This window comes from Meleagris gallopavo, chromosome 10 (assembly GCF_000146605.3).
Source record: "Meleagris gallopavo isolate NT-WF06-2002-E0010 breed Aviagen turkey brand Nicholas breeding stock chromosome 10, Turkey_5.1, whole genome shotgun sequence".
NCBI lineage: Eukaryota > Metazoa > Chordata > Aves > Galliformes > Phasianidae > Meleagris > Meleagris gallopavo.
The window spans coordinates 7902463-7914848 of NC_015020.2; the positions used below are offsets into that span (position 1 = coordinate 7902463).

The 12386-nt window shown below is 40.8% G+C and overlaps 1 protein-coding gene across 1 annotated transcript; it reads left to right on the forward strand.

Annotated features, from left to right (window-relative positions):
- The first annotated feature begins 503 nt into the window (after positions 1-503).
- Positions 504-5302, forward strand: LOC100546813 (nuclear receptor subfamily 5 group A member 2). Its single transcript, XM_010715662.3, has 3 exons — positions 504-647; positions 1879-2020; positions 4581-5302. The coding sequence occupies exons 1-3, from the start codon at positions 543-545 to the stop codon at positions 5285-5287; spliced, it is 954 nt and encodes a 317-aa protein (XP_010713964.1). The 5' UTR covers positions 504-542; the 3' UTR covers positions 5288-5302.
- The last annotated feature ends 7084 nt before the right edge of the window (positions 5303-12386 follow it).

Below are 12386 nucleotides of genomic sequence, written 5' to 3' on the forward strand. Positions count from 1 at the left end.
CGAGCCCACGAGCTCCTGCTTAGCAAGTAAGTAACTTGACTGCAACGCGGCACAAAAGTGCTGGGCTGTAAGACACAAGCCTAGGCTAAGTAAATATTTGCAGGCTGATGTTGAAAGAAAACTTTAAAGGAAACGAACCGAGTCACTTTAAATACGGCGGTGACGCTTCATCTTTCCATTGCACTTTCTTAAAGCCCGTTCCCGATCACTCTCGGATTTAAACGAACTCGTTTAGCTGGTGATTCCCTCAGCTAGGCGCTGAGTTAAGAGCACTCCATGAACATAAACACTGAGAACTAAGCGTGAGGAGCCGAGGGGTTTGGCTTCACCTGCTCAGTGCCACACAGATTTGCTGCTGGGCAAAAGTTGCACACTGCAGTGCCAGCCGTACTCTGAAACATCGAACTTTCTGTAGTACTTTCTGCTGTACTTTAAAGAGAACTGTTCCTCTAGATAAGAACAGTTGCAGAAAAGAGGCGAGTTATTAACGTAAATCCTAATAGAATGTGCTATTTCTCCTCTTCCCAGTGTCTCAGTTTAAAATGGTGAATTACTCTTACGACGAAGACCTGGAGGAGCTGTGTCCGGTGTGCGGAGATAAAGTGTCGGGGTACCACTACGGGCTGCTCACCTGCGAGAGCTGCAAGGTTCTGTACTCACTGCTTCATACAAACAGAAGTACAGCAAAAAAACTTTCAAATATAATCAAAAAAAGACAAACTAAGGCAGTTAATAGTTGGGCTTATTTCTAATGTGTTTCTTGCTAGATTCTCATGAAAAAATAAGCACCAAAACGCTGTAGGATTAGAAGTCTCTTTGAGAGAGCTCATTTGCACAAAAGGGAAGAAACAACGTGGGCCGTTTCCCATCGTAACTTTAGTATTACTTTAAAACATTTTGCTGTTGTAAAGTGATGTAGTTACAGCGTAACTTTTATTCCTAACTGTCCCAAATATCGATCTCTGTTGATTTACGTATGCTTAGGCTATTTCTTTTCCCGGAGGACAAAGTCAGTCTCCTCAGCACAGCTCACTTTCACAGTCTCAAGCAGCTGTACGATTTCCCATCCCTCGGTGCCACACAGCACATTTCTGTGACGGTGGTGACTTGGCTGTTCTTACAGCAACCAGACACTGCCGGAGCTCACCTCACACAAAGCTACAAACGTATGACTTGTTTTCAATTGTTCCTTATTTTGAGAATAACATTTTTGTAAAGGTAACCACCTTTAACTACTTCTGAATTAATTTATCTGCACGGTTTTGTTACACTCAAGTTTAAATATACATGAATTTATGGCGTGATCAATTTGTCAGGTAAAAATTTGCAAAGTTCTTTACAGCCCTCTAAGTAATGCACTGTAAGAAGCTCCACGGCTTGAACAAAGCAATTTAAAACACTTAGTTGCACCGCAAAACTAACTTGGCACATTATATTTTCATTAAAACAAAATCAATGAGAATTGAATAACAAGCACTTATGCCTTTAGCACGCACCACTGGGATACATGTTCACCAGAGGTATTCTGCTTGTTTTTATCTTTGCCACAGTGTTCCTACTTATTTTACAGAGAACTGCTTTGAAGGGAACACTTATTTTACAATTAAGTCATGCAGAAGGAGCTGCCCAGCCTCTCCTTCACACTGCCTACAGCCTCTTGCTAAGCTTTGATGCAAGTCTAGAGGGCAGAGCCCAAGCTCAAGAGAAGCTCCTGTAGGGTCTGATGCTTCTTTCCTGGATACGTCTCACTTTCATTTAAAACCAACTGTAGAACTGTGCAAGAAGAGTCTGACGAATATGTTACAATGCTTTCTGTGCAATGAAATGCTGAAACACACCATTTGAGCAAAAGGGCTGACTTTCCTATTTGCCACGCAGGGATTCTTTAAGCGGACGGTGCAGAATAACAAGAGGTACACGTGTATAGAAAACCAGAACTGCCAGATTGACAAAACCCAGAGGAAGCGATGCCCTTACTGCCGATTTCAAAAATGCCTCAGTGTTGGAATGAAACTAGAAGGTAAGAGCCCCAGCCCTGCTCACATCACCAGCAGCAGTACACGTTATGATAAACACTGGTTTATCAACATTATGCTATAAGCATGTTTTTAAAGTTGTAGTAAAAGGTGGCTTATGTTCAATGAGACTGAGGCTTCCTATAACAACAAGTAAATGGTACATCTCTGAAAATCTGCCAAAACCATACACTCCATTTTCATGTATGTACGTACCTGGATATTTCAGTACTTCCAAGCTTGCAAATGAAGGGCTCTAAATACTATGGAAATTAGTTCTGCAGCTTTACAAAAGGATTTAATTTAGATTACACTAAATATGTAAGAGGCATCTAGGTTTTAGAAATTCTTTGTTAGAGTGATGTGATCTTATTTCTATTTTATCTAGCTTCCTTATATATAGTATTATCTTCTGATAATATGGCACAAAAAGAGAGACAGAATATACAAGTCCTTTCATACAGCGACTTGCTTTCGGGATTAAGGACCAAAAACTTCTGAAGTTATGTCCTGTATTTTTCATGGTGCTACACCTAAGATGTTATCATCAATGGAAGAATAAGGACTTCGAAGTATACTTTTTTACTTCATTTGGCTCTGTCCTGTACAGAGAGGAATGAAGAGGATATGATATCCTTTGAGAAAAGAGAATGCAAAAATGTCACTGAGATTCAAATGTGAGACTCAAATTGATTTTAACGTTGATAAATACAATAAACTGAGATTTCAAAGCAAACAGCATTTCTACTTAAGCAAGCACATCCTTCTAAATTCCTTATTCTTCTCCTGTGCTGAAATGGCATTTACTTGAGACACCTAACAAGGAAGAATCAGACCAACAGGGGATACAACAAACCATTAAGGGAGCCATAAAGGACAAGCCCCAATCACCTGAGTTTGGCAGAGGAAAACTTCTGCTATGACTGAAGATCAACAGAATAATCAGCCCTCTGCAATCTGATGAATTCAGCACTGTTCTGTCTGCCTGCAGCCTCAGCTACCACTGATGCTGCACTACACATCCCAAACCCTGCACACGCATCCAAATTCAAGCAGTAAAATAACCAGACGTTGGGAGTCATTTTCTCCTTGCTGGCAGAGAACAAGGATAAATTGCATAAACTACTTTTACCTCCTCTCAATTGTGGGCAATGATACATGTCCAATTTTTGTGCTTCTGTGATTGCATGCAATGCACCCTAATTTCTGTAGAAGTTACACCAAGAGCATTTGCTAATAGAATTTGCCACGTAGCTGTTAATTCTGGATACCTGGAAGGATACTGTGTATGCAGATTTAAAGTTAAAGTTACATTCGGCAGCACTGTGATTTAATTAAGTTTTCTACATTTCACTCAAAACCAACATTCAACAGCATTATTAGGAAATTTTGACTGCAAACATAAGTAAGGTGTACATAATTTTAAAGGTGCTTTAGAAGTGTACTCCAACTCCCTTCGCTGTACACCCATACAACTTCTTTTCTTCTCGTTAGAGAACTGTTAACAACACGTGCTTCCGTAACTGTAAATACCTGTGACATTTACGGGTGTATTTCCCTGATGGTGATATATATATATAGCCTTAAAGTCTTGTTCATAAATTACCGTGCACTAAAAAAATAAAGAATCGTTAAACGTTAAAGTCCTTATGATAATGCACAGTATTATGCGTATCCAGCATCCAGAATAAATTTTTAATGTTCTACTAATCCCTAAGATAAAAAGCTCAAGAACTTAACCTCCAGCAATCTCAGCAGTGTCCACATGTCACCCAGTTGTCAAAGGTCCCTCTCTCAGTGTAACTGCCGTTGGGCGAGGTGGGCTTGGCGAGAGCTCCTCTCTATTCCATTACACATACAGCACGGTGACAGCCACTGCTGTGACAGACCACCAGCATGACTCCCAAGGCAGCTGTTGACGTGGATTTGTTTTAATTATTTTTAATTCCAGACATATTACAAGCCAAAACAGCGCCAACAGTTTGTGTCACTTCCTCCTTCTCTGTGGAAGGCAGCAGGCTGGCAGCTTTTCTCTGCGCGTTCCAACTGCAGCTGAACATTTCTGTAGAGCTGTTCAGATAGCTAGCAATTTCTTAAAGTCACACACCAGCCTGAACGGAATCTTCCAAAGGAAGTAATTCCTTCCAGGAAAAAAGACATTCTCTCCTTTGTGACTACTGAACATTTCACAATTTCTGTTTCAGATGTTTTAATGGAATGACCATAATGAGGCACTGTGGTCTACTGGCTATGTCTCAGACATATTCTGGACATCAGCCCTTGTTTCTTAATGACGTAGCAACTTGACATAAACCAAATATATGGTAAGATCTGCACGTGATCCTATAGCAGGTGTGAAATTCCTGTAGCCAACCACTGTGTCTGTCCCCGCGTCTTAATCACTGTAACTCTTTCTTTAGGAGTAAGTACTACTTTGAATTTGAAAAAAATGAAATAAATGAAGGAGTTACACGTCTACATTTATGCCCTGCCCTAATGTACGTTTCATTATGGAATGTCCATTTCCAGTTCTCGTTATGATTTACTTCTTCCTCTCCCTGACAGCCGTGCGAGCTGACCGAATGCGCGGCGGCAGAAACAAGTTTGGACCGATGTACAAGAGAGACAGGGCGCTGAAGCAGCAGAAGAAAGCTCTCATCCGAGCAAATGGACTTAAACTGGAAGCCATGACTCAGGTGATCCAAGCTATGCCAACCGACCTGACAATATCCTCTGCGATCCAGAACATCCATTCTGCCTCCAAAGGCCTACCTCTGAACCATACTGCCTTGCCTCCCACAGACTATGACAGAAGCCCCTTTGTAACCTCTCCAATTAGTATGACGATGCCACCCCACGGCAGCTTGCAAGGTTACCAAACATATGGCCACTTCCCAAGCCGTGCTATCAAGTCCGAGTACCCCGACCCTTACACTAGCTCGCCAGAGTCAATAATGGGCTACTCATACATGGATGGTTATCAAACAAGCTCACCAGCAAGTATTCCGCATCTGATATTGGAACTCCTGAAATGTGAGCCAGACGAACCGCAAGTCCAAGCTAAGATCATGGCATATCTGCAGCAAGAGCAAGCCAACAGAAGCAAACACGAGAAGCTCAACACATTTGGGCTCATGTGTAAAATGGCTGACCAAACCCTATTCTCCATCGTCGAGTGGGCTAGGAGTAGCATCTTTTTTAGAGAACTTAAGGTAGGTAACAATTTCACATTGTTTTATTTAAGAAAGATGATTTTTAATGCTGTACTTTGAACAAGAAAGCATGGTTAACTGTTTCCCCGAGCACCTTTAATTTATCTGGCTTTAAGTAAGCAAGCTGTTATGGTAAGAAATTTGCACCCGTCTTCATCTTAGTCTGCAATAAGCCAATTTCAGTTTTACTCTTCTCTATTTTACTGTTTATCCTAATAGTTATTTAACTCCATAGGAACAGCACAAATTTTCCTCCTGCCCTTTCAGCCTCTCTCTGCCTTGTACTCAGAGTTGAAGAATGTCTGTTACCATTCTGCGTTCATTTACATAATTATCTTATTACCTCAAGTAACACAGTAACCTTATCTCTGCCCATCTATGCTCACTCCCTACTTAAGAGCATATTGGAATATTAACTTTCTCACAAGGCTATTGTTTTGTATGTATACGTGTAGCTAACCATGAAGGTTAAGTTGTAAGCAGGATACACGTAACAGATAGCAAGGAGGAAGAAAGTATCTCCAGGATTCAATTGGTTCTTATCACTACTGATACAATGGGGACTCCTGTAATCCACATCATGTTCAATTACCTTTAGGCTCTTCTTTATGAACACCAGGCGGTTGGACTCCTCAGTACACCCAATCCTTATGCACAGCTCTCTGGTGGACAGAAATTTCTCCCTATACATTTGTAAGATGTCACTTAAGGCAATTTTGTTTGTTGTAGCCAGGTCTGACACAGAAATCATAAGCCAGAAATGTGGTATCAGCCACACCCTCTCAACCTAGAAGTTAGCTCTGAAATGAATAAAACACCTTTCGTCTCAAAAAACAAACAAATAAACAAACACAAGATGAGAAACTTATATTAGGTCCGAATTTCCCTATTATACTGCCAGTTAACTGAATTTCCTGCAACACAGAGATGTTTTTGCCATAACTATTTGCTGCTGAACTCTGTAAAAAGTTTTCTGACCCTTAACTTCTTGATTGTTGAGCAAAAGAAAAGTAACAAAATATCCAAATAAAACAATAACTATGTAAGTTGAGAACTGAATCTACCTACATCAAGAGCACAGAGGGGAGAGCCCATTAAAGATCTGCAGTCAGGATGCTTGCCACAACAGCATTTCTATCATAGCCTTAATGATTCAGACAGAAGAAATAAAGTCCATAACTGCAAGAAAAGTGAGGTGCATATGTTGAATATACAACTCCACTTGTTCTCAGACATTTTCATGACAATGATTGAAGGAACTATCATAAACTCAGCCTAAATTAAGAGAAAAAAGGGAGGAAGTTACTCGGGGGAGGAAAGAAAATGGATTAAAAAGGACTAAAAACTGTCACATCTTTGTTTGCCATATGTTGTTTATAATTTTTTAGTAAGCCATGCTTCTCATTTTAAATAATGTTCAGATTAGAATGACAAATGGAATACATTTCCAAGAGATTGTGTCCTAAAGTCAGGAACTGGGAACTTTGAACCCATTAAGTTCTTAAGGTTGGAGTAATCATTTTAAAAATTACTGAGATTTGCAGAAGATATTATTCAGCGTGAGGATTTTTAAGTTATCACAATCTGCCATAAAATTACAATTATGATTAAGGTGATTATATGAAAAGATATTTGAGCAATTTTTACTTTTCATGGTTCTGTTGCTTACTCTGTAGGCAGATTTTATAGGCATTCAACATGTTGTGCTGGGAACAGTCTTAGAGATGGTCTTCGTTTCTAACCTCAGGCTGGTTGATACTCTTCAATTAATGCACGCTTACTATTTTGGATATAAAAGGTGCAGAAATTTGTTTCATGAAAGTGCTGATCAATTGCTCCTAACTCTCGCAGTATGTGCATACAAGCATATACACACAGATCTCCTGCAATGCATAAGTACTAGAGTTCTAGAAACTCACAGCATACAGGCTTTGGTACATCTATCAGAGGCAATGGCTTCTTCTCAGTATTTGTGCCATCGGTATCGTAGGACCTCCAGTTAGCTTTGTATCCTGTGACATACCCTGCTCATTTTTCTTAATTGGACAATATCTGCTAAACTGTACAGCATTCCAGAACAGTACCAACATACTCAGAAGTCCATCATTTAGGAACTAGGTTACAACAACGCTAAGAACTTCCAACTTTTCAGCCTGAGGTTTTACCAGCACATTTAGATCAGACACCACACTGTTAACAGTACCAGGTAGCACTAACTCTTTGCAGCTGAGAAAATTAGAACTTGAATTTTTTCCTGACCTTTCTGTCCATCTATGTTGTCAGCTCCTTCCAATCAGCGTAGCAACAGCTATTTGCTCCAGGTTGCTCTGGAGAACATGGGTACCTGTGGGGAGTAAAAAAAAGACTTAAGGATATGACAGAGATTTTAAATGCAGAAGGAAGGAAAAGGTAATTATGAGGAAGATTCAAATAGATTTTCAAAACAGTTAACTTGTTTCCTACCTACACTGAGAAATATATATTTGCTTGAAGTATTTATATATATATATAAATAGGAAAATATATAATTTTCCTATTATTCTGGCTTTTCTACATGAAAACCAAACCATCAGATGCATTTCAAATAAGATATACAAGTGCATTAGCAGATCTAAGACTAAAATTTTAACAGCTTCAAATAATGAAACTGTTTGGTACTACCCTTATATGAATTCTACAAGTATGTAATGTAAAGATCATACTTGTTAAAGTGCAGAACCTTCCATCTTCATACTGGGTATCAGAAGTTAATGGAAGCATTAATGAAGCAAACTAATTGGAATGAGTAACAATGCCAGAGTAAGAGCCAAAGCAGCAAGCTGCAGTCTAATAACTTGCATTTCAACATCTGCTAAAATCTCAAATACGCACCTGTCTTGTGGAGTAAGGATGCTCTTTAATTAGTAATTACATTAGAAAAGTGGTTTGACATTACATCAAAAGAAATGTTTCTGTATAGATGAAATATGAACACAGAAAACCTCCAAGTACAATGATAACACTAACAGTGAGGAAGACCTTTGCTTGCTATTCTGGAGTTGCTGAAAGCTTAGTAAATATAAAAGTAAGATATATCCATCTTATCCTCAGCTATGAAAACTCAGGAATGCCCCAGGGATGCTAGATTTGTAGCCAGCTGTCTGAGTCATGTGAAAGGTCTCTGTACAAAGCTAAAAAGAAAATATTGCAAGAGTTTCTAGAGTCCAAAGGTTATCTGGCCCCAAGAAAGGATGCAGACAGTTCCAGGGGACTGGTCTTTCCTCATCAGCTCACAGCAGGGAAAATTCAACAACTACTTCCAAAGTACTCTTCAAACCATAAAAGCAAGCAGTTTCCACTTGAGGCAGAAGAAAACAGAGTCTGCACTGGAGAACAGTCCTCAGGACACTTTCACATGGTTGAGGATCAGAAAATTCACTAAACGTTGATAGTTATAAAAAGGCACTAAAGAACCTGTGACTCACATAAAAATACTACCTTGACTTATTTGCTTATTTTAGTGGGGATGTCACAGGTCAAAGTACTATGTGAGCACAAGCCCAATTAGTGAATGATTGCAGGAAGAGCCAGCATACTTCATGTTGCAGAAGTTCATCCTAAAACCACTCACTGAGTTTGCCAATTCACTGATGTGGTGCCAATTCACTCACTTAGGCCATTCACTGATGTCAGAGCACCAGCTCTGGGACAGTAAGTACTCATCTGTCCATTAGCTGTAAATGCGCCTTTCAAAGAAACAATGCTTTAACCACATTTCTGCAAAGGGCCTGTCTGTAGGACTTCTGCTGTAAGATGGCAATACAGATGTTTTGGCAGCTAATAAGCAAACAGATGCATAGTTTTGTATTAAGTGTTTCTCAAAAACGCAACTATATTAGCAGAGTTTCAAATTATCTCTTAAAATAGTGCAAACTTAGTGTGAATTGGGTCAACAGAAGCACTGGAGTCCCTCTTACTTGTCACATCAAATACATCTAGATAAATAGAGTAATAATAATATTCAATACATCGTGGTTAATTTCAAACTTCAATCTCCATGAAATCAAATATCAAGAAGTGCACAGAAAAATAATGAGCTAAGGTACAGAAAGTGAATTATTAAACCAAATTAATAGAGATGAGGGAAATTTTATTCTTTAGAAAAAAATATCAGTAGTGGAATACCGTAAAAGTTTTTCTTCAGCTTGATAAAAGGTTGAAATATTATTTAGACTTAAGTAATCAAAGGCAATTTGATAACTTGAAGTGCTTTTGGACTTTGTAGCATGCATTTATCAGGGCAGGAAATGTAACTACGTAGCTGATGAAATAAAACTGCCACAGGATTCTTTAAGTCAGGGAAGCAGTGAGAAACTGAGGTTGAGGATTTCCCTTAGTATCGGTAGTCTGACTACAGAGCGTGGTGTCATACGCAGTTATTGATTTTTGGGCTGGTTTAAACATACTGGGATCTGGAAAAAGTCACCGTTTCTCGAACTTTCTAAATGTTGGGGGAAGTGGGAAAGTATGCATCTTACTGACCCAACAAGTTATTTGCATTAGAAACGTTAATTTGATTTAACTAAGTATGTTTCATAGCAAGAAATAATTCATTTTTCTGAGATCATGTGGAAAGAAATAGTGAAATGACTGCAATGTAAAGGAGCCTCACCAGAAAACCCAGGCTTAATGAAGTGTGGAATTATACTTGCCGCCCCACTGAAACTTGTAGGGACCACTCTGTTAGAAGTCCACGTGATGATCTTTTTGGCTTCTTCTCAACAAAGCCTAAACGCAGTATTCCGGCACGCAGGGGTGTTGTTTGGTAGCCCTCCTAAACTGCTTGTTCATTTCCAAGCCTCTGGCGCCTTTTCTAAGGGTAAGAAGATGACAACATTCTCCTATGCTCATTCATGCCAAAGCTGTCTACTTTGCCATATGCTGCTGTCACCTTTGATAGCAGCAGGCTGAACTCAGCACTCTGCAGTTAGTCACTTTCCCATCCAATGGCGGATGATCAGCATCAAGCTGAGACAAAGCAACTGTGCTTCATGTGGGTGCCTGTCATTTGAAAGCCTGTCACTTCTAGCAGGCAAGTGTATTTTCCCACTGTAGTTCACTGCCACAAGCTTTCTTCCATTGCCACAAACAGCCACTATGCAATATTTTGCCACTTATTACTAGATAGAAAAAACTGAGCATCCTAATGCTTATAGCAAGCATAGATGCAGGCTGTAGTATGGACACAGGGAGGTCTGCAGCTGCAGCCACTCGTGCTTGATAGCCTGAATCTCCCACTGCAGCCTTGGCAGGAGGAGCCACACTTGCATATCCATCTGCAATTTGGTGCCATTTGTGTTATACAAAATGGAAGTTTAACATCAGAGTTCAGTTTTTTCCTTCAAAAGAGCAGGATCACGATTAGAAGCACAAGACAACTGACAGCAGTGCCAGACTATCCAGTGCAATACCAAATGCACTCTTATAGGGCAGTATGAAAAAAAAAGCACTACCAGCACTGCTGTTCAGAACTTGCATATCACGATGGCTTGCAGAACTTGGAAGTTCCTGCCACAGAAATAACCCTCCCCTCCCCTTATAAATTACAGCATTTCTTAGAAGCAGGCACTAAGTCTTATGTAGGAAGATCATGGCTCTTAGCTCTGTGGAAATTGTCTCATGCAGGTCCAGTGCCTTTGTATGACACTCATATCATTCTAATACAGTGCTTTTGTACAGCACCGGTTTCTGTTCACATGGGATAGTTCCCAAGCACAGTGAAAGTCTGCCTTTATAAATATATCTGGGCTGTTTAGATATAAGGATATTCTTCTGTTAGCAATAATGAAGTCACTCAGACTTCCTACCAACCCTGTCAAAGCTCTATAGTATAAATTCATGATAATTTATACTTCCATATATAGAGAAAAGCTGTTTCAGATCAGTGATGGTCACTTTTGCACATGCAGCACTGTGGAGCCAACAGGTTTCATACTAATGCACACCTAATGCACCCAGCTCTAGGGCTGGAAAATGCTGAGAAAAAAGCAGAGGAAAGTATGATTTACGAAGGAAAAATTAAGAGATCTGAATAGCCACAGCTTAATGAAACAACAGGTACAGCCACATGGCAGCAATGTACAAGCACATCTGAAAAAAAACAATTCAGAGCATTAAATGCATTCTACAGCTTTATAGGCACGGGAACACAGCGGAGGACTTAAATCTTTTCCATTTCTGTTTTAAAAATTCTTATAAAGCAAAGCTTCAGATGGAAGCAGTGACACCAAGCAGCAGACAGCACTAAAGCTTCCCAACCCACTGTTTCTCAGCTCCCAGACTTTGCCCAGCCCGTGCTAACAAGAACTTTTGATCTCTGTAAATGGTACCCCACGTACAGCCATGCACTGCTTTGTTTCGGACACCGACCAAGCAGTCACAGCTTACTCCATTTCATTGCCTCAGATTAAAAGCATCCGAATCTGAGCCAGACTACATGTAAATGGAAACAAAGGCCAATTCCGTGCTCTGCAAACAAGATTCAGTTGCTTACTTTCCCCCCACCTGTAGGCAAAGGTGCAAAAAAATCCTCAACAAAGAGCGAGTTTTGGTGCAAGAGGAAAGCGCCTAATACATAGCAGCATTCCCTCAATCCATTAAAACAAGAAGGGCGTTTCGGGGGACAACCGACGAGCAGCGACGCTCTGCTCTGACCCTGGCGACAAAGCGCCCAACCCGCGGGCGCCGCACTAAACATGTGCAGCACCGCCGTGCGCTGAGGTGACGCTGCTGGAAGAGTCAGTTAAAAGCAAGCTGAAAGAGAGCACCGCCATCTTCACCAACCTTCCAGGCATTTCGGCACGCTGACAGACGGCAGCTTTAGTCAGCTAACGCTCGCTAAATCACGACACATCGTGCTTACGTGCTATCTTACCCGCATTCTAGAAGCGACGTGAAGCAAAAGCGTTTACACACAGCGGTTATCCCCGAACGCCTCAAGCCGCTCATTTCTTCCCGCGCACCTCAGGCAGCAGGTTGCAAGCCGCGCGCTCTTCCCGCGCTCCGCAGGCTGCAGGCTGCAGACCGCTCACTTCGCGCGCGCCTCAGGCTGCAGGCCGCGCTCCTCCCGCCAGAACGGGCAGCAGGGAGCGAGCCGCTCGCCACGTGCGGGGCTGGCAGC